The 22,827-nt window shown below is 39.1% G+C and overlaps 2 protein-coding genes across 4 annotated transcripts; one reads left to right on the top strand and one right to left on the bottom strand.

The window, feature by feature from the left end:
• The first annotated feature begins 307 nt into the window (after nucleotides 1–307).
• Nucleotides 308–2,192, top strand: LOC144635128 (galanin receptor 2a-like). The gene has a single exon (XM_078494194.1). The coding sequence runs from the start codon at nucleotides 1,046–1,048 to the stop codon at nucleotides 2,093–2,095; it is 1,050 nt and encodes a 349-aa protein (XP_078350320.1). The 5' UTR covers nucleotides 308–1,045; the 3' UTR covers nucleotides 2,096–2,192.
• A 1,487-nt stretch (nucleotides 2,193–3,679) lies between these two features.
• LOC144634318 (uncharacterized) lies at nucleotides 3,680–21,363 on the bottom strand. 3 transcript variants are annotated; one of them, XM_078493237.1, is made up of 15 exons: nucleotides 21,345–21,363; nucleotides 14,858–14,962; nucleotides 14,530–14,676; nucleotides 13,791–13,922; nucleotides 13,456–13,513; nucleotides 12,659–12,801; nucleotides 11,420–11,488; nucleotides 11,034–11,115; nucleotides 10,354–10,460; nucleotides 9,172–9,288; nucleotides 8,464–8,551; nucleotides 7,327–7,481; nucleotides 6,298–6,387; nucleotides 4,914–5,078; nucleotides 3,680–4,016 (listed from the first exon to the last, which is right to left on the bottom strand). In XM_078493237.1, the coding sequence occupies exons 2-15, from the start codon at nucleotides 14,960–14,962 to the stop codon at nucleotides 3,852–3,854; spliced, it is 1,623 nt and encodes a 540-aa protein (XP_078349363.1). In that variant the 5' UTR covers nucleotides 21,345–21,363; the 3' UTR covers nucleotides 3,680–3,851. The 3 variants fall into 3 exon arrangements, with proteins under 3 accessions (XP_078349363.1, XP_078349362.1, XP_078349361.1); XM_078493236.1 differs by lacking the exon at nucleotides 21,345–21,363 and adding an exon at nucleotides 15,635–15,997; XM_078493235.1 differs by lacking the exon at nucleotides 21,345–21,363 and adding an exon at nucleotides 15,626–15,996.
• Between the last annotated feature and the right edge of the window lie 1,464 nt (nucleotides 21,364–22,827).

Here is a 22,827-nt window from a genome sequence, read left to right as displayed (position 1 = left end):
AAAAAAAAACTTGGAACAGAGCTTTGGGAAGCCGGCTTGAAGACGAAACACAAAAACACAATAATTAGCCTCCTCGGCAGATCTAGACGCTCTTTGTGAAAATGAATTTGCGTAGGAGGCTAGACGATAATGGGATCAGATATCGGAAAATTCTGAGTTCTTTTTTTCTTTCATTCATTCATCCTTTCTTTCTTTTTTGGCATCATATTTTTTAAGCTGGCAAGATAAAACCGTAGGGTATATCAGTAATTTATAAACGTAACTATATAGCCGTATACTCGACTTTCGTGCTTAAATGCTATCCAATATTTCAGGCATAAGGATCTCTATGTAGGCCAATAAACCTATTCAATACAGTACCTGCCAATCACACGCCATAGAAGAGTCAAAAAATCAAATATTTCTTATGACATCCAATGTTTTCTTTTTCTTTAAGTGAAAGCAGTACAAACATCATACATTTATAGTGTGGGAAATCGCCATCAGGCATCCATTAACTACGCCATAATTTCCTTTTTTGTTGTCAGTAAACTCTTCTGCCGAGTGAAACACTCACTGCGTTAAAATTTTCAGAATTTGCACGGAGTATATAAAACATGGTTTTCATCGTAGTTCAAGTCAATTACCATAATTTTGATCACTCCTTTTGTTTAAGAATTAAACACTTAAGTATTGCCTCACTAAATGGGCCAGAGGCTATGAATTGACAGACAAAATGTCGAATTTTGATTAATCCTGAAACAACATAGCCTGAATATGTAAATTACAATATTTGCTAAGGCAGTTTTATCGTTGAACGAAAATTTAAGCCCATTAACGACCTCGATACGACCTGTTTTGCACGTACGCGCGTTTTATCGGATTTTATGTGCGAAACAATGACACAAAAACTACAGCTTATAAATAATTGAACCCAAAGTCATTTCGATCACCGGAAATTTCCATTTATATGAATTTTTGTTCTATAACAGGTGTGTGTTAAAGGTCTGATCAATGTTTAAGCGAAAGCTACCGACAACAAATCAAGTAAACGGCAAGAGCGAAGATGTCCGCCTCTGAGAATTATTCTTTTTCTCTTGGAAAATCGGATCATGACAAGACTAACCAACAATGTCCAGGATTAGCGGTACAAAATGCCGCTTTGGGGACCTCGTGTTTTCTCGGAATCGTCTCGAATTCGATTATCCTGGCTTTCATCTTCAAAAATCGCCGTGGAGGTTTTACGCCAGATAAAATACTGATCACAAACTTTGCGGGCGTGGATTTGATTGCGTGTTTGATCAGTCTTCCACTGCACGTAAGAGCTCTTAATGGCGACTCCAGCCTGGCGGATAACGGCGTGTGTTTAGCAAGGTTTTTCACGATGTTCACGAGTTTTGCTGTTAATATTATGACATTGGCTGCGATCAGTATTGACCGTTATGACGCCATTTGTCGCGCGCCTTTCCGGGAGGTAACTTGCAGGAAGACTGCATATTACCTTGCCTTCATCTGGCTAATTGGAAGTTCTACCGCTGCCGCCGGGGGCACTGGGCATGTAATAACTGCCGTGCGGGGCGAGCAGGTATGTCTCAGCCCTGAGAAAGGAATCCCTTCTGGGGCGTTGACCGGGAAATCCGTCATGCTCGCCATCGTAACTTTGTGGATCGTCCCGTCCCTCGGGATCATGTTTTGCAGGTTTTACGCCATTGTGAAGTACGTACAAGAGAACTCGGACCATCTCCGTTCCGTACTCGGTGCTACGGGGGTAAGAAGAGAAGTAAAGCTAACGAAGATTTGCGCTTCAATGGTCATAACGTATATGAGCTTTTGGGTGTTGTTTGCAGTGATGGTAATGCTAAGAAACAGGTTTTCCTCCCTAGCAGTGCATTGCACGTATCTTTGGGCTTATTCCTTAGCTTATTCCAGCTTTACCGTGGTGCCAATCGAATACATGATCCTCGATAGGAGATTGCTTGCTTACGTTTTGCAAAACTTTTCTCGGAAGCGTAGAAAAATTTCGGTTGAAGGTGCGAGCAATCACAAAGTGCTGTTTACAAAGAAGGTATTACGTAACGACAGTCAGGAAGTCCTTGATAGCACGATACAAAAATAAGCAACGAAAGAAACGAAAGCCCAAGCAAACCTTCATTTTTTTTAATATCAATTTTCTTCTATGAATAATTCAGTTTTATAACGGGCGTGCCACTCGGAAACTGCACTTTTTGCTTTTTCTGCACAGATTACCATGGCTATAGATCGCAAACTGCGTTTCAGTGTGGCATACACAAACAGTACGCAATGAGAGAAATGGCTCTTTCTGTTAGTTTAGAAATATAAAACGTATTCTAAACCCCGTGTCAAAACACATTCAGAGTAATGTAATACCGAGCGACTGATGAGAAAACTGCGCAAAGCTGTAGATGTAATTGTTTTCACAGCTGGAGTCCATGAGTCCAGTCCAGACGAAGAAAGATATATAGTTTCTTATTACTTTGAAGGAACAAATGGTACTAGAAGCAATTTCTTTCCCCATAGTTTTTTTTTTTTTTTTTTTTTTTTTTTTTTTTTTTTTATTTATAAAAAAAAAAAAAAAAAAAAAAAAAAAAAAAAAAAAAAAAAAAAAAAAAAAAAAAAAAAAAAAATTTTTTTAAATTTCCATTTTAAAAAAAAAAGAGAGTTTATCTCTTTTCTTTCCCCATAGTTAATAAACGCAAACAAACTTTTAAATTTTATGATAGAGGTTTGTATTGAACCAGTGTAATTAATTATATCTCATAAACAATCGAGGCCCTGTTTAGGGTAGGTATACATGTCTCCCGTCTCAATTTTGTTAGCTTGTCATGTGTACTCGCTGTCGGAATAAGATAATAAGATAAGATAAAAACTTTATTACCGTGTCTGTGTGTTTGCCCTTATGGACTAATGGGGACACAATTAAAATACCTAAAATACTATTAATAATGCTAAGCTAATAATGCGTTATTTCGTCTAAAGACGGACGGAAATAAATAAAGCAGAAGTTTCTCTGATTTGGAAAAGTAGATACTGCTAGCAGGGAACCGGCACAAACACTGTAGAAAATGCACAACCACCCTGTCAGCGGTAAACAACAGAAACTGGTAAGAAGTTACTTTGAAAACTGGATAAAAACAATAAAAAACAAATCATGGATATCGAAGAAAATTATAAATGAATCATGAGTCATTGAGGTAAAATAAGTCAGAAATCCTGAAATATCCAAAGTCCAATGATTCCGTTTCCAACCTGACACTGTTTGCCAGCTATCACGTTAATAAGTGCAATTTTGGCGCTAGAACCCCTACAGGCTCATGGGAATGTGACGAAACGGGAACTGGGAACAAGAAGTTTGTTTTGTTGTGTCATTCTCGTCCCCAGAGCCGCTTGTCCATTTTAGCCGACAGAGCCTGGGGCAAGAGAAACAAGTGGCTCTGGGGACACATGATTTGATTAGCTAGATTTTTAACGAAGAGAATTTAAATCTGGCCAATCAAATCAACCGTAGGTAAATTCTTTACAACAAAGGGATTTAAAAACATTTGATTTGATTTGCTTAATTTTTTATTTCCTTTGTTGAAGATCTAGCCACTCGAATCATGTTGTTCATGTGTCCCCAAAGCCAAGCGGCTTTGGGGACGAGAATGTTGCTGTGTGTGTTAAGAATAAACTATTAAAAATCTACCGTTAATAAAATAAGCTTTATTATTATCATTTTATATTTCAACTTTCGTAATGGCCGCTTTCCCAAACAAGTCCAAGAATCCTCTCTGTTCTTTCAACTGAATTTTATAAATAACAAATGTTTAGCAACAATTTTTTTGTGTTTCTCTGTCAGGCGATGAAGTCAAATGTCACGTGACCTGGAAATCGTCCTCATCCTCGATGTATTCCTCAAAATCGTTCCTTTTAAAATCGATTTCTTTATCGTCCCAAGTTTCTCCCGGGACAGTACCGGCAGCGGGGGGCTTGGGTCGCATTTCGATGTTCTCCAGACGCCGTTGTTTTAAGGCTGCCTCCTGCAAACAAAACAAGATGTTATGAAAGTTAAACTTCAATTGTAATAGAGCCACTTTAACTACCATCTCGCACCCTTCATGGCGAAATCCTTCACTTTCAAACCGAAACGTAGGACATTAACTGCTTTGTTCACCGACTATACAAAGATAATTTTAATTGTTATCCACCAGCTGCATCGCCTCGCAATTTGGTTGGCAATTGTACGTTTTGTAACGTTTTCTTTCAAATTCAGTACCACGAAAACCGCCCCCTCCACAGCGGTGCAACGCACTGCACAGGCACAGTTTCGCCAAACTCCTGCTTATAAACGTCTCACAATTCTAAAATCCTTCACTTTTACGCCAAAATTGTTACTTGCAATTTGTCACGTACGCCTCTTATGCACAAAAAAATTAAAATAACTATGTAGTGAACCTACATCCCGGCCGAACTCTTGAGACAACTGACACAGTAACACCTCCCAATCAGGGTTTCTCCCCTCTCCCCTTTCAGTGTTTTTTTCGCGTTTCTCGCGCCTTGCAAGTTGCAAGCGAATGTCAACATTGATGGGAGGGGGGGGTGGGACTGTTTTCATTCTCATTTGCATGGCTGTAATCACTGCGATAAAACATTGAGACGAGAAGTTGTCTCAACAAGTCAACAGTTTCGTCCGGGATTGTAGTTTGCCAGCTCGTAATTTGGTTTCTCAGTGCTCTTTTTATAACTTTCTCCGACAAAAGTTTTGCGTGTTTCGCTTGAAACACTTATATAAAAAACTTCGAGGCAGCGAAATGCGAAAGTGGCGTTGTGCTTGACCGCTGTGTACTCGTACCCATATGTCTTCCACTCCTCGGTCAGCGGTTAAGGTATACCCGAATTACCTTGGAATTCGAATGAAACACTGACAATTATCTGACCTCGATTATTTTAGCCATTCTGACATCCCTGTTATGCGTCAGTAAACTTGTGGCTACCGAGAGGCCTTTCCGTGTCGCCTCAGTCTTTACGCGGCCAGTCCTGCCCACGCGGTGAATATAGTCTACGATGGACGTGGGAAAGTCAAAATTGATCACGTGGGTTACCTGTGGAAAAAATTCGAGTTAGATTGACGAGACTACTTGCAAATTTAATAATTTTTAAAATGTGCTTACCACTTAACTAAAAATCCCGAACATTTTTGTTGGAAAGCAAATAAAACAGAAATTTTCAAAAATTCTGTTGGGAAATTGTCGACTAGGCTTTGACTTGAGGTTTTCCTTTCATTTCTGTTGGAACGAACCGTCGGAAAATTCTCCCGTCAGGGGAAAACAAATACCCGTAATCTAAATTATAAATGGAAAGCGCTATCTCTTTTGGTCGGTTTCCTGTTATGGTAAAACATCATTATTCAACGGGTCATTGCATGCAATCGGTTTATTCCGCCAAATGGTAAACATCCCTTGTGTAAGGTATTTCCATTTTAATTTAAATAAATAAATCAACTTTGTTTTACGAGGGCTTTGCACGTAACAGTCTTCGACTGACAAACCTGTGGCCCTCGGATTCCCGATCGAATTGGAATTTAGAAGTGTTGGTTTTTGTGGAGGGAGGAAAACCGGAGAACCCGGAGAAACCCTCGGAGCAAGGACGAGAACCAACAACAACTCACCCACATATGTCCTGGCCGGATCGACCCGGACCACATTGGTGGGAGGCGAGCGCTCTCACCACTGCGCCATCCCTGCTAACGGTTGCTCATTGAATTACTTGGAAATAGAAAGTTATAGAACCAACATCAATCCATTGCTGAATCTCATCGGCCCTAAATATCATCAGAATAAATTGGAAATTGGAAATGTTTGTTTCAAATAGAAGGAAATCAAAGAAAACCCTCGCGGGGGTCTCTTATATTACTATCAGAAAGAGGAATCTCCGACCGGCAAGGACGCAAAAACAAAACCAAGGTCAACCCAAACATGACACTGAACCCATGAAGCAAAGCATTGAAACAGACGGGAAATGTATATCTCTCTTGCTGGGGTAGTGATCAAGGAAATGTCTCGTGTTGGCATCAAACATCCCCTTCTTTCATAAAGAACGTTAAAACCATGCGCTAGATCACACACACGCACGCCCTTTTCCTAGCGACGCAAGACAAGCGAAGAAAACTACCAAAAAACAAAATTTGTCCTTTTTCGTGATTGCGCTGTGCTTGCGTCGCTCTTGCTACTAGTAAAACTCGTATTTGAAGTCGCACTCGTAATAGAATTTAAAGGTCCCTAATTCTAGTGAGGTGTGAGTTCTAGTTCCGTTCCTACTTACGTCAGGGTCCACGCCTCTCGACGCGACATCAGTACACACGAGAATTCTCGATTTTCCCTCTTGAAACTCGTGGAACAATTCACCTCTAACCTACAACACAAACGAAAAATAAAACGCCAAATCTATTAATTAACAGAGTGATTTACTTCGAATTGGAAGAGATGATCACGAAGATTGGAATAATGGTTTTTCGCAAACTGATTCCGTTAACAGGAATGAAATGTTACAACTCATTAATCAAAAGAATAAACGTTTGCCTCGCCTCGCTTACCATAAAAGGCAAGTTTACAGATAGTTCTTTTTTAAAGGTTACGGTATACGATCGCTTTGCGTAAATATACCAATCACCTCTTTCCCAGGTACACTGTTCGCTCCGCCCAATACGTCAGGTCCCAGCGTGGATAGCAGGGTGGATAACGCTATCCTGTCGATAGTAACCGCTCACTTCGTTGCCCCAAGCCCCCTACAGACTGTTTGTCGTTGTAAGGAGGTATACACCCTTTGAAAAACTGGGCCCATGTAACGAGCAGACCTGGCATAACAAAGCTCCTTTGGCCCCAAGGTATAACAAGCCGAATTTTATTCTTCAGCCCGACCAAAGTTTCTAACAATAAAATGTATGGAAACGGACCCCCGATACAATGAACTCCCGTTTATAACAAACACATTTCCCAGGTCCCTTGGCACTCTGTTATATTGGGGTTTCATTGTACTATGTTAAAGACAAGAGCAAATTTGGCCGCGTTGGTGCAATAAATGCAAAGCTGTTGCGCATCCCTTAGTCTCCCCTTTCATAACTAACTGCACTTCAGCACAACAATGTTAAGTGTTCTGTTTAAGGTTTACAAAATATCGCGATAAGAGTCACCGAGAGTTATAGATAAATAATAATTAAAATCTTATAAGTGTCCGATTTGGCCCGGTGGGCTTTAAGGGGACTAAGACAAATACATACTTTAAATACTGAAATCGAGAGTACTTGAGCTAAACCATTGAAAACAGTTAATCCTGTACTTGTAAATTTATTACCTTGGAAGGTAGGGAACTGTGAAGACGGATAAATTTGATGTGTTTATCTGCTAAATAATGCCCCACAAAATCACAACTTGCTGTCGTGTTACAGAATACAATAGTTCGCTGTTTAGGGTCTTGATGATCGTTTCTCAGAAGTTTTAACAGTTTGCCTGTATAAAAGAAAACAAAGGTAACACTTGAGTTTAATGACAGGTTCTCTTGCATTTTTTTTACAGTATAAAGTTGGTACTATTCTCCCTGAGGGAGTAGGGTGTGGAAAATCAATATCTTGGCTAAAAGAGTGAGGGTTTCTAGAATGCAAGCAGTCTCTCTTTTGCTTCGCGCTGCTCACCGCTTTCGCGTTCGTCCCGGCCCCACGGACTTTTTAAGCAAAAGTGAGACTGCTCGCAAGAAACAGGCCACATACACATACCTAAGCCAAACATTTCGTTGAGGACGCTGTCCTAGTCAAGAATGGCTTCTGTTTTGGTAAACATTTGAGAAGGGTTCTCCGATGTTAATGGGAAAAATATTTTCTTCCAAAAGCTATACCCATAGACCCTACGCAAAAATGGTTGTCATTCATTTCTGTTGTCTGGTAAAGTTTCTTAAACACTGATGGTGACACTTGAAAAACAAAGAATAATATGCTACAATACAAAGTTTGAGTGTTTTCAGTTGGTTAAAAGGCTGCAGAATTGTGACTCATTCAAATTTAAGAGATTTGTATGGCCTGCCAAGCCTCGTTTCCATGTTCACGGCCATATAAATGCCCTTGTAACTTCCCATTAGATAACATTTTAGCCTTAAAACTTCATACACTGATTTACTTTGACTAGATCTTTAAGTGAAAGTAATTTCATTTTGTTGGCAAATGATTCTTCTGGGAGCCAAAAATTAACGGGAGCCATCTTTGCATTGGGTCTATTTCTAGACCAGAGTACACAAAAAAACAATAAATATATATATAGCTATTTTGGACCAAAACAGCTCAGAAACCATAACTTTTGTCATATTGGAAACCGCAGCCTCTGTCACAACCGAAATGTTTTACTCCTGTTTGTTCAGGCAGAAATTCTTATCAGGGCGTATTTTTACCGTAAAGACATACTTGTTACGGCGATTTTATTTTAACCATCAAAAAATTAATACCTGCTTTTTCCTCTTGTTTAAGTTTAACGAACTTGTGTCTGATATGAGGCAGGACGCGATGAAGACCAGACGTACAGATTTTTAAACGCTGAAAAGGAAACCAATTTTATCACTTTTTCATGACTATCGGATATTAAACCAAAGCAATCACCATAATTAACCAATAAAAGTTCAAAAATAAACAAAAAGCGCGGGAAAACATGTACTAGCCGGAGTAAAGCGCGGGAAAACAAGTAGCTGGCGAAAAGCGCGGGAAAACAAGTAGCCGGCGAAAAGCGCGGGAAAAAAGTAGACGGCGCAAAACGCGGGAAAAGCGTACCCTGCTGCATAAAGCGCGGGAAATCGCTCAAATCCCACGTTCGACGCAATCAAAAGGGAAAAAAAAGGAAAACCAAAACAAAAAAAATTTCACCTGGCTGCGCTGCATGCACTCTTTATGTGTGAACAGTGCAACGCAAAACAAGCGCAAACGCAAGCGAAGCGTGACTTGCCCGCCATGTTGGGAAAAGTCTTCAACTGTGTTTTCGTATCTCACGCTTCTTGCGTTTGCGTTATACGTAGCAACGTCGCTTGCATTTGCGTTTGTGGGAAAAGTGTACAGATACTTCTCTCTGATATGAAATCTAAATGGTCACAGGGAGAAACACAAGTTTCTTTATCGAAAATGGCCGGAAAAAAAAAACAATTGAAATCTTGACTAAATCTTACCGGTAACATTTCTTGGAGAGTATCCACAATTAATTCGTCTGGCATCGTTGCACCAACAATGGTAACTTGTGTGTCTATTGGCAGCTCTCCGGGAGGCGGGGGTTTTCCTTGTCGTATCTGAAAAAAAAGTAACAAATCAGTTGGATGTGAACATTAGTTGAAGGTTTGACTCTGTTCAAGACGACTAAATTTCACGTACATGTACACTCGTCCAAACTGCTTCCACCTCTACAAAGTGAGCCTTCAATGCTTCATGTAATCTTTTGTGCAAACCAAACTACTGTATGTTTGCCTGCACGCACGCTAAGCAACATTCGACTGATGCATGATGTTGTCTCTAGGGAGCAGCCAATCCTTAAACGTGTTCACAGTTTCAGATTATATTACATTTGGCTCGGCGCAGCTAAAGTGTTTAAAAGAAGTGGGTAGTCACAGAAAGAAGTAGTCAAATGCGATTCAAATTGTGATCTGCTGAACTTGTTTACTTCTTTTGGATGCTAAAGTAAACCCCAAACAACACATTTGGTTTGACACGTAGCTACTATATGTGCAATTAGGGATTGAAGCTGTACTTGTAATGTGGTAACTGACTTAGTGTGTAGACAGGTAGACACTTTTTAATGTTCACAAGTCTGAATTTACAAGCAAACAGCGAAACTAACGGCCGAAATAACAAACGCAGGGAGGGGGGGGGGGGGGGGGGGGGGCGCCCCCAAAAAAAAAAAAAAAGTTTTTTTTATATAAAAATTATTTTTTTTTTTATTTATTTTAAAATTTTTTTTTTCCCCCCCCCCCAATTTTTCTCCCCCCCCCCCCCCCCAAAAAAAAAAATAAAAAAAAAAAAAAAAAAAAGAAAAAAAAAAAAAAAAAAAAAATTTTTTTTATAAAAAAAAAAATAAAAAATATAAATTTTTCTCTATATTATAAAAATCTTTTTTATTCTCCTTTCACCCCACCCCATTTTTTTCGGGCAATAAGGTCCCCCCCCCCCCAGGTCCGAAGGTGCCCGTACGCCTATGCTGAAACGCAATGAGTTCTCAGCGAGTAAAGAGTTCCAAAATGGCGGTTCGTCTCGTGCAATTGTGCAGTTTATTCTCCCTGCGCATGCGCGGTAAGGCACGCGCGTCTTGAACAGACTGCGAGCTCATCTGCTTAACAGATTCCACCCTTACGTCTACTCACAGAGATCGATTGAAGAAGCTCCATAGTGTCCCGTTTGAACGTGCTGTCAAACATGGAATCCGCTTCATCGATCACCAAGTAAGACAAGTCCGAGAAGTACAAGCGATCTGAAATAAAACAGCAATAAATTAACTACTGCACCATGACAAACACAAGTAAAATAAAAGGTTTAACATGTCTTAGATTTAAATCGGAGACTGGCAGAAACACCCTACAATACAGAGGTCCTGTAATCTGGAATTTTGTAAAAAGATTAGTTAAAGTACCAGATAATTCTTATTCTTTTAAACAAATTTTACATAAACATGTTAAAATTATAGACAATTTTTCATTTGACTAGGGGGCAACAGTAGTCGCTAATAAAAAGGATGATTTTATATATTTTTAATTTTTAATCTATTATATTTTTAATGATGTATGTAAATTTCTCTTCTTTTTATCTTAGTGTTAGTTAGTGTGCTAGTTTTAAATTTATAAATGTAATTCTTAATTTTTAGTATAGTAGGTCCACATCAGCCCTTTGGCTGCCTTTTTACCCAACCTACTCATCAAATAAAGTATGTATGTATGTATGTTTTACCTCTCGGTGTTTATTAAACCGTTTCAACGGAAATGGTGTATGTACAGAAAAATAACGAGAAACGGATCAAACCAGATCAGATTTGCAAAAAGATACGTACCTCTTTCGCGAAATTGAAGTAACGTCCCTGGCGTACCAACTACAAGATCCACAGGAGATTGAAGATCTTCCTTCATAAATTTCTATAATAAAAAAAAACATTTGGCACATGAAGCTTGTGTTAGGCTAACGCTTAGCCCGGCCCTATCCCCCACACGGGGGCAAGGAACTAAGAGAGAGCGAGAGAGACTTGGTAGCTGCATCAATTGAGCTAACCGCAATGCTGCCAAGAGTTTGGGAGAGCTAGGACGTATTAGCTCGAAGATCACCGAAGATGGCCGAAGAAGTTCGAAGATTTCAGAAGATGACCCACAAATTTCCGAAGATGGCCAGCCAACTTTCGAAGATTTTGGATTAATACCGGGAGGTATACAAATCTTTCCTTACCTTCTTTCGTCCTCCAATGATCCCTACTGATTTGAAGCGTGCGTGATGACTCAGTAACTTGGCAACTTCCTGCAGAAAGAAATAGGTACCTGACTTATGTGTCTACTGTATTGTCGTTACTCATTAAAATGGTTGGATTCGTGCAACCCTGACTTCGCAATACGATGTAAGTCCCTTTCATATCAATGCTTAATAAAACCAAAATGTCTTTAATCAAATTACAAATTGGAAACGAGTCACGAGAATAACGTCAGCGTTTTTTAGAAAGCCTCTGTTTTCGCTGTGCACACTAAACGATAGGGCCCTGTTTTCAAATGTCTGCGTTTTCGATCGTTGTAGTGTGGACGACAGACGAAAGCGCATCATTGATCATTTTCGATCGTTGTTGTTAACAAAGAAACTGAACTTACGTAATGTGGCGTGCCCCCGTGCAGCCCCAAGGGGCACGCCTCGACATTTATTATTCATATTTCAAAAGCTGTAGTTAGTGTTTCGCATAGTTTAGCTTTCGCATAGTTTCGTACAGTTAAGCGAACTCTCTTTACGTCCGTCGTAGATTTATCCGGAATTAGGGGTAAGTGTCTCAGTTCTGTTTTGTTTCGTTTTGCTGTACCTTCAGGAACTAATACTAGAATTATTCATCACTGTTTTGCAGTGATTTGACGAACACTCGAACTGTAAGCCCTCAACTGCTGGACGCAAATCGAACTTGTACAAATCCCCGATAAATAAACAGTCAAAACAGTTGTAGTGTGGACGATAAGCGAAAACGCATTTGTGTGGACAGGGCCTCAGTCTACACGATTTGTTGTGCGAGTCATAATTTACTCAAGAAGGCATGTGAGACATGTTCTACAAACCAGTCAAACGAAAGATGCCTGGTTATCATGTCTGCCGGTGCCAAACTGAAGCCAACCTTTATTTGCCAGCTCCCCTTTTTTTCACCAGCTCGGTGATTTAGTAAACTCCTTAGTACATAAGTTGCAGCAATAAGCTTAACATAACATAACATGAACTTTATTAACTCGATGTGAGTAGCCTGAAAGGCTTCTTCGAGACAAGTGGATACATTCTTCATCTTTACAAACCATTATGTCTGGGAGATTCTTTTCTTAAACTAGTGACTGACTCTACATAACAATATTTCATTTTTATTTTTATTCATTGGTATTTCATGTGGTTCTATGACTACCGGTAAGTTAATAATACACGTAAGGAAGCGTCTGTAAAATCACTTACTAAAACCTGTACAGCAAGTTCTCTGGCTGGGACAACAATACAAGCTCTCGGTCTTTTGAAGCGTGTTATTACGCCATGTTTTCGTTCATCCTCTCTCAGATGATGTACCACAGGTGCCAAGTAAGCAAGAGTTTTTCCAGTGCCTGTTATTACAATACAAAATAAAGTTTAGTAAAAAATAAAGATGGTAAATTTTCAGCTCGGTGATAAATAATGAAGATCAATTTTTCAACAGTGACACAAGCATGGGACAAAGAAAAAAATCTGAGTCCCCGATGGGAATCAAACCCATGGCCTCCCACCGGTATCTGGGAGGCCATGGGTTTGATTCCCATCAGGGACTCAGATTTTACTTTGTCCCATGCTTGTGTCGCTGTTGAAAAAATCACCTTCAAAATAAAGTTTGTATCACTGACATGCCAAAGGAACCCCTCTTTATGAAAGGAGCTTATTTCTTGTTTCAGTATTTCAGCCTAAGGGCTTGTGTGTATACTGAAAAATCATGTCATTCGTATGAAATTTTACTAAGTACCACTTTAAAACATTGACTAACTAGTATGCACATTATAATCAGGGATGTAGCTAAGAAAACACTAAGCCGGCTCATCAACAGGCCCTGCTGGCTTTTCTGGCCTTGGCAGCTCTAAAAGGTTACCTTAGTCTTTGTTTTCATGTGAAATTTCAGCCGGTGAAATTAGCCGGCAGCCGGCCCTTAGCTACAACCCTGTATAATATGTATGTGTGAGTCACCATTATTCAAAACATACAAAGTTTTAAAAAAGCACTTTCGAAATTACCTGTTTGTGCTGCACAAAGAACATGTTCTCTTTTTAGTATTGGTGGAATTGTTACCATCTGTAAACAAAAAATGGTGTTGATGATCGTGTGTAGATATTTCCATGCCAACCATTTCTCTTAATAATTACAATATTTAGTACATGTACAAGCATAAAGCACGAACTGACCTTGATATCAACAATTTAATTTCCACATGATCACGTTTAAAGCAGTGTTGCTGTGGGGTAGTGACACTAATTTAAGTTGTAACCCCCACCCCACCCCCACCCCCATTCCTGACAGTATGGTGATTACATCAGAAAGTTTTATACTATTTCTATGTAAATATACACACCTGAATAACTGTGGGTTTAGTTACTTTTATGTTGTACAAAGCCTTCAGAACATCCTCTCGCAATCCAAGATCACTAAAAGATGTGACTTGTAACTTAAAATCAACATCCTTATCTGGTGTGAATGCAGGATTCTACATGAACAAAAAACACAACATCACAAAACATTGACATTGAATGCTTGACAACTTTAAGTTTAGCTTCACGTTGCAGGAGGAGGGGGGACCCACCTCCCTGCCTGAGAGGACTTGTCTCCCAGCCCAAGGGAACTAGGGACTTGGGACTTGCCTCCTATCTCTATGGGACTTACCACTAAGCCTGTGGGGACTCGACCCTTCCAGCCCTAGGGAACTTCTCTCGGACCCCAAGGGAACTGCAATCGCAGCGCAAGGAGACTTGCAGCCCATCCAGGTCACATTTTTCATCAGATTTTACTTATGATGTGGTATGACTTCATTAACATGGTAAATATTAACTAGTCACTTGAAAGTACAATAATAGAAACTAGACATAAGCCTCACTAGCTAGTTTTGTATAGTTACCTGAGTACCTAATATAATACAGTAGAATCCTGATTTCTTTAACCCTCAGTTTCTCGAAACTCCAAATGTCTCAAACCTCCTAATTTTTCTAAGCAATTTTCATTTCCCCTGGATGTCTGAGAAATCGGATTCTACTGTCGTTCCTTATTTCAACACAATCGGTATCACTTTTGCTGTGAAGATTTGAAATAGCACATACCTCAGAGCAAGATGGCTCAATGACTATTTCTCTGCGTCCTTTAGAGACTGATTCTTTGTTTTGAAGCTGTTCTTTTGCTGATATTATTCTTCTATTAGCTGCTTCTCTTCTTTTGCTCAGTGCTCTTGAAAGTGAAGACTTCATATCCTTTTGATAATACAACAATGATTATAGTGAGATGCCTGCCTGCCTGTGACCTCAAGAGTACAAGTATACCAGTCTGGCCAATGAGGCTTGCCAGCAATGAAGTTGATGATCAAAAAGTTCTTTTTTAGGACTCAGTGTCATGTTTGCATAAAAATTACTTAGCGACAAGTTGTTGACATACCATTTTGGCTTTTACTGGTTTAACCTGTTTGGTCGGTTTTACACTTGAACTTGTAGCATTTTTGGCTAAGCGTGATGCCCATCTAACATGCTGACAGTCAAACATCTGGGAAATAACAAATCACAAGTATAGTTAAATCCAGGATCGTAGCACTGCAATACTGGATCTTAGGTAACTAGGCTGGTCTGGTTGTCATGTAATTGCAAAGTTGATTTTTGTTGTGTTTAACAGATGTGCTGCGATCTTGGTAAAACCCACCCAGCCTGGCTAACAAGACCAGCATGGTTCACATTTTTTAGGTTGTAAAAAATTTTCCCAGACTTGCAGTAGGTTTCCCTGCAGGTAAAGAGATTTAAATCTCTGTCTCGTCGGGTAGCAAAAGGTTGACAGTCCACCCCCCCCCCCCCCCAAAAAAAAAAAAAAAAAAAAAAAAAAACTCTTTTTCAGTAAGCTAAGACATCCTGCATTCTCCTGTCAACTGAAAAATGAAATCTTGCTAAATCTTATTGCACTGTTTACGTATGGAAAAATTTGCTTTTCATTAGTTTTTAAATTACCACACTCTTATGAATGTGCGTCACTTAAAAACTCAAAATCTGTAAAAGTCTCAAAGTCATGCCTGAAACGATTTTGACCAGCACGTGTTTCCTTCATCGGACTTGTTTATAAATTACTATCTTTAAGCTCAGAATGCAATTCAGAGAGATCACTTCAAACAGCAAGATGAACATGTCAATTTCTAACTGTCCACGATAAAATGCCACTTACTATTTTTACCGGAAGCGACTCTGCTACTCGTCCGCTCAACACAGCCGCCATCTTGGAAGACTCATCCCATAAAGCTTTGCGCTGCGCAAAAGATGCGTCCCAGGGTCTTCTCGGTTGGACGCGCGCCCTCCGTCCTTTTGATCATTACCGTAATGATTCAAATTAAGCGCCCGGGGCGCTTATTTACTTTTGGCACCTCAAGGGAGGGCGCTTATTCGAGACAGAGCGCTTATTTAATTTTTTGAGAAACAACGTATGGAAATTGTTAAAAGTTCAGTTACTTTTAAAATAATTGTTTATTTTAGTAGTAAATATATACATGAACTGTACGGTGAACGGTCAGGAGCTCATCTAGTTGACGTCAATGACTTTATTAGGGGCAGTTATCCACTATAGGGGCACAAATAAGAATAGGGGTGCTTATAAGAATGGGGGCACTTATTAGAATGGGGGCGCTAGCGCGCTAGCTTATTTACAAAAACACATTCGAAGGGGGGCGCCTATTCGGAAGGGGGCGCTTATTGGAAGGAGGGCGCTAAATCGAATCATTACGGTAATTGAGGTCATTTGACAGGAGCTCCACGTCCTTTTTGGTTGTTAAACCATTTATGAACTTTAACTCGCATGAACAGCCAATTAGAAAGACCACACGAATCTCTAGGCCACAAATTTATTGTTTTTGCCTTATTATCAAATATAAATGTAAAAAAACGAGACCACCACCGGAAGCGAAAATAAAATCCTTTTATCCTTGAAGTTTTATTGGACTGGGCCTATAAAATGTGACTACATGCCTCACTAAATTGCCTTAGGGCTAGGGTTCCACGCGCGAATCACGGAAACAACCCAGTATTTATTTAGACTGTATGGTACTCAATAAACGGAAGGGAACCCATTCGAAGTAATGGAGGGAAATGGACCAATTACTCTGGATATATTGAGTAAAAAAACTGGCTCGCGTGAATTTCAGTTTGAAATTTTGTAAATTGCTTTTATGAATTAATTTAGCTACAGCTAAGAAAGTTTTTTTTTTTGCATTAATAAAGCGAGCAGAGAACATTTCCCTGTCAGCTGTCACAGCTGGGAGCAAACAACCTCTCTTGGAACAAGCTAGGGCTCCATCGATTGCACCTCGACTTTATTGAACTCGGAAAAATCGGCACTGAACTTTGAATAAGTATCGGCGAAATTCAAACTGTTCTTCTCGTTTGTCGTCAGCTTCCACGCGCTCTAAGACTCTCGTGTCGGCTCCCGTTGAATTTGAAGTTTTGTATTAGAGTAGTAGCTAAAAATCTGCAGGAGTTTTCGCTCGCCTAGAAAGCATTCAACTATTTTTCCAACTCTAATCAGGTTTCGCTGATAATCGGATGTGCTCCTACACCCCTTTTTCCTCAAAATAACTTAAAACTGAACTATCCTACTTCTAAAACGGAAACAATGGAATCTATATCTGTAGCTTCAATTGGCAATTTTTATCATATCGTATATAAAAAAGAACTTATCCTTCATTCAATTTTGTTCTTAAGTTTCAATGAATTATGTCGAATGTCTTAACTATGTATTGAGATAAAATTTTAACAAGATTGCAAACGAATGGGGCGTAATACTCAGTGGAATTATAACAGTGAGATGTTTTTCATTCCATGGAAAAAACAACAACAACATCCTCACGAAAAATGGTACAATAACCAGTCGCATACTCGCACATACGGATCTCTTAAAATTGTTTTTCTCTGAAAACTAGTAGCTTAAGTTAAACGTTGGGTTATCATTATGTGTAATTACAGGTAATTACAGTCAATCTTTTATTGAAAAATTGCAAAAAATGTTGATATTTCACCACACGGTGGTGTGCCAACGACATTTTATGGATGTGAAATTTCTTGACCTCAAAGAATTTGACACGTGAGAAACTGCGGAGAGAAGTAAAATATTATTTGGGTCATGAGCGTGGCTATTGTTTTGGCTCAATATAAAAGTGAGCTGTAAAAAAATGGAAAAACTAATAGTAATAGATAAAAGTGTGAAGGCTAATGGCTACATCTCTATTATTTTTCTTTCAACTACAGTAACCTCCATAATACATTTTTTCAACAAGAGCAAAGTAAACCTTTGTACGCCGTGCACTATGTTATACAAGTCTGTGATCCGAGCCATGTAGGCTCATACAGCCGGCCTTAGCTAAAATATCCCGGTTACCGAAGCACTTAATGCGACTAGGAGTATTGCTACTCCTCGCAGGGTTAACCCCCAGCAGTAAATTCGTCCGGTACTGAGCCCATTTGTACACCTGGGTGTTGAGAGAGGCACCTTGTGAGAGCAAAGTGTCTTGCCCAAGAACACAACGCAAAGCGCCCCGACCAGGCCTCGAACCCGGGCCGTTCGACTCGGAGGCGGAGCTCGCTACCCATTAGGCCACCGCGCCAGTCCAATACACTGTTTCACAAGTTAACAAAGTAAACCTTTATACGCCGTGCACAATGTTATACTGTCGATTTATAGTTGAATTTCAGAATGGAATTTGCATATCACTTATGAGATCTGTAAGATCTAACAAATCAATCAATATGTGAAATATACTAGTATATTAATAACTGATCTTGTTCAATTCAGCGTGCATCAGTCATTCTATTATCGCAATCTATGGTCATCTATCGTTGACTGATTTGCAAGTGTAAGAGCTTATTTTGTAATGTAAAGCGAGAATGGATTAGTCAGGGTCAATAAATTTATAAAGAACGATAATTTTTCTTGGATGTTTTAAATAAGATGTAAGTCGACCTTTCCTCGTTATTGTCGTTATCCATTTTTCCTTTTATTGAATTTACTTATTTATTTTCAATAATGCGACCATTTCATTTAAGGAAGGGGCACACATGAATTTCAATGAAATTTTGCGAGGTTTAAAAAAGGGGTAAAAGAAAAATATATTTTTTTGGAACGCCACCAGACAGTTGACCCCCCATACCGGAGCACCCCACGTTGTCTTGACCGCGGTCAAACGACAAATATCAAAAAAAGAAAAGTACAGATGGTTTATACTGTTCAGTTGATACTACTGGTATTCTGAGGGTTTACTGTTTGGCTTTTAGTTCTACGTGTGAAAATGCGTTGCGGACCTGTCGGCGCCATTGTCAAAGCACTTTGGTTCGGTGCGGAACATTTAAAGTACACTCGTTTACCTGAGGAAATGGGATTATGCTCACTCGCACTATTTTTATCTTCCTTGCTCATCCACTTCTACGAACAAACGTCGAAATGGAAATAAGCTGCAGAGACATTGCGCGGTGAACACGTTGTCAGGGGACTGTTTGGGTGTCCATCTACTAGTTTTAAAAATTTTAAAAGTGCATTAAACCTTCAACATTTCACTAGCCCTTTGAGATAAAACGGTTTCCTCCCTAACATACCTAAGAAGTCACCCAAAAATTTACAAAACATCCCTAAACATAAAAACAGTTTGGATGCAGGGGACCACGCAACGAAGAAAAAAAAACTGCTTGCCTTGTCTGTCCCTAAACATAGATTCATGTTATGAGCAAAGAGTTATTGGAATGCCTGTAAAGCGAACGAAATATTACCGTTATACCCATGTTAAGCGGTAGATGAACGGCCTTCAGGTCTAACCCCCCCCCCCCCCCCCTTTACCGTCGATCGATAAGGTATGGAGAAGTAATTTGATTGGTCCAATAAGGTTGATCTAGAATTCGAACGCTTGATGTAATTAAAAATACCCATATGCTAGAATTAATCATCACATCTCAGACAATTGATGTTGGCGGATGTTGACGCCGAGACTAAACTCTCGAATATAATGTTTTCATAAACATTTATAAATGGTTTCAAATTTTTAAATTTCAATATATATCTTCACAATTATTTATTTCGATGACTGTAAATAACTCAAGAATTTCAATTTTTAATATTGTTTATATTGCATTAGAAAACACGCCGTTTAATTAAAAATGTAATTATATATCAGATTAAGTATATTACAAATTTCAATATTTTTAATAAAGTACATTATATTCAATCAGTCTTTACCGGAATTTCATTAGGTGAAATAGATGACAAAAGGTTTCCAGACGTTTTTAAGCATAGTAAATGACTAGCGAACATCAAACAAAAAACCTCTTCAATTGAGACGTTATTTTGGAATACTTTTAGGGGTGGGGTGTGCTTATGTACTTAGCCTGGTCGATGGCTTAAGAATGGTCGTTTTAGAGTTCAATTCGTAAGTAGAGCTTTCCACAAGTTGCTCGAAACTATTCAAAAAGTTGCTCGAAATTTTTTAGAAAGGTGCTCGAAAATTGCTCAAAAAAATCAAGAAAAGTTGCTTTTGATTAAAAAAGTTGTTTGCTGACTAATTTTGTATGAGTCGAAAATCGAAACGTTCAGTTTCGGAAGATCCACGTAACTCATCGGCAAACTTCGTTAATCTTCGGAAACGTTCGCTTGGTAAGCTATCCAACACTTTACCAAGCCAGAAACTGGTGCAAATTTCAATTCAAATCGAAAAAGTGGAATATATGAAAAAAAATACGCCCTCAAAAATGTCTCAAGTTTACAAACTCGCATGTTCGATTATTTTACCTAAGAGAAGTACTGATTTTAAATCTAGGAGCGCACTGTAAATAGAGATTACTCCATGGAAAATGCGCGCGTACGATTTTTATTCACGAGTTGAGTAGTATCAGAAAACGAACGAGTGAGCGTAGCGAACGAGTGAGTTTTCTGATACAACTCTACGAGTGAATAAAAATCGTACAAAGCATTTTCCATGGTGTAATTTGTTTATTTTATAGATACTGAGGTTTTTGAAAAGCAAATTAAATCGCTCAACTTTTTATCAGTTACGCGCGTGCGGGAAACCCATTCATCTGCCATAAACTAAAATAGCTAAAACATGTTTGTCTTTCAAAATCACATCTTTAATGAAGTAGCACAAGAAATGAGACGTCAGTTTATACTCTCACAACTTTTACAGAAACAACTTTTGATAGAAAACCTGACTGAGACTTGTACAAAACTTGCAAGTTCCAGTTCAATGTTTTAACAGAACAAAACAGCGCTAAACGCTGAATAACTCAACGCGAAGTCGAGCGAACTTTTACCAAATTTATAAATCAAGAAAACAGTCTGCCAAAACCAAGGACAAACCTGCAGTGTCTTAGTCATCATCTGAATCAAAACTCGCTACAATCCCTCGGAGTGAATACGGCCCGTATTCTTGTCCTTCCTTTGTGCAAATTTACTCAAAGGTTTATTCAACTCGGCAGGAGGAATTTCGGTTATCTCGCTTCGTGTTTCTATTTTTGTTCGAAGAAACGTTGTGACAACAAGGCCGTCTTGTTTCGTTTTCTTTATAGTGTTTTGGTTTTCCTGTTCTGCAATATAAACGACTCAGTGGAGCCGTTAAAGACACTAACAAACCTTGAACGTGTCTCCGCCATGTCGCCGGTGTTTACGACGAGAATCAAAATGGCGATACGGTGTTGTTCACAAGTGAGTTTTCGTCGTTCGCGCTTGTGATTGGACGAACGACGTTTTTTCACTAGTGAGTTTTCATCGTTCGCCTTTCCTATTGGCTAATGCATTTTACGTATCATTTGTACGCAATCGTTTTTTTCGTGAGAAAAACTCAGTATCTATGATATAAGAGATGTTTTCCTTCGTCGCCTGAAGAAAACGGCGAAAAAGCTTCACAAATAATACTAACCTGTGTTTATCCCGTTCATGACAGCCACTCTACGCCTCTCGTTTCGCACCGGCGTCCAAATCTCGTCAAAACTGAAAATTTCGATCGAAAACACAAGAAATATCACGGCTAAACGCGGTTGCATTTCAATCAGTTTCCTACCTACACTCCTAAGATTGATGTTTGATAGTCTTGATTGTTGTTCCCAGTATTTTTTTGCACTTTTTAGCCATGCCTTTTTAAAATCAACGAAAACCGACATTAACGTTCGTAGCTGTGCTCTCAGTGCATGAAAGTAGTGCGTGGCTTGCATGTATGTCAGAATGCAACCATTTGTCGTCGAAAAATGCAGTGCTTCGTTCACTGCCGCAAAGCAGCGGTCGAGATTATCCACACACCCTAAAATTTTCGCTGTGGCTACAATCGTTTTCATGGCCATTTTAATCTTGTTCATCGCATTCGTACGACTTTAATGAGGACGCGCGTTTTGATGTAGTGAAAGGTAAGGGACAATTTATTAACTTATGGCGCACTAGCTGGGAGAGCCACCTAGTTGACCAATGAAGGAATTAGTGATCATGGATAACTTTATCAACGTTTTAAAATGTTGCACTTTTTTGTTTTTCTTTTGGCTCTTTCATGACAATTTATAAATTGTCATAAATTCAGGAAAGGGGCTCTTTACGGAGCGTCTTCAGAGAGGTGAGCTTACGCTGCAAACTTGAGGTTCCAGAGAAGGGGGCTTATTAAGAGGGGGGGGGGGGGGGGGGGCTAGATCTTTTACGAAACTGTTACTGTGCCGATTTATTTATTTATTTTTACTGTGCCTATTAATTTATCTGATCTTTTTCTTTTGACCCATAAATTTACTACCACCACAAGTCCTGAATCTCATTTTTAAAATGACCAGCCTTTTAAAGTATGCGCCCAGATTTGTTTTCAGATTTGTGTGATGAATAATATCGGGGATAAAGAATGTCGCGTACTGTTTAAAACTGCAAAAGAGTAATAAAGATTTTAATTCATAAGAATATATCTAGTGGCCTTACCCAAAAGATGAATGTAATACTTTTCACACAATTTGTTTCATTTTCGACTTAAGTCTTGCTTTTGAGTTGTTATTTGTTGGTGCTGTTATTCATTTCGAGTTTTTTTATTCTATAAACAGAGGGAAAAAATATTCTCTTCCTTTGTAATATTGAGGAGGTTCAGATCACGTTCCACGGAAAACAACGCGGTCATTTCACGTTTTTTTTCTTCAGCTCACGATCTTTCACGTAATCCACAGCCACAGATTAAAACTGAAATTTGCGACACACTAAAAAGTCGATACTTGGACTGTTATAATGGTTTCAAATCACCTTATTCACGGCTCTACTAAATCTAGTTTAACAATTGGGCTCTCATATTGAAAAACAGTCACAGCTATTTAAAAATACTGTCACACGATAATGGCTCACAAACATTTCGTAACGTAGTAATGTACAAAAGAAATGTACCCCCT

Source organism: Oculina patagonica, chromosome 13, assembly GCF_052425735.1.
Source record: "Oculina patagonica isolate OP01 chromosome 13, crgOcupat, whole genome shotgun sequence".
Classification (NCBI taxonomy): domain Eukaryota; kingdom Metazoa; phylum Cnidaria; class Anthozoa; order Scleractinia; family Oculinidae; genus Oculina; species Oculina patagonica.
Note: the sequence above shows the minus strand (reverse complement) of the source record. Positions and strands in the feature narration are given on the sequence as shown.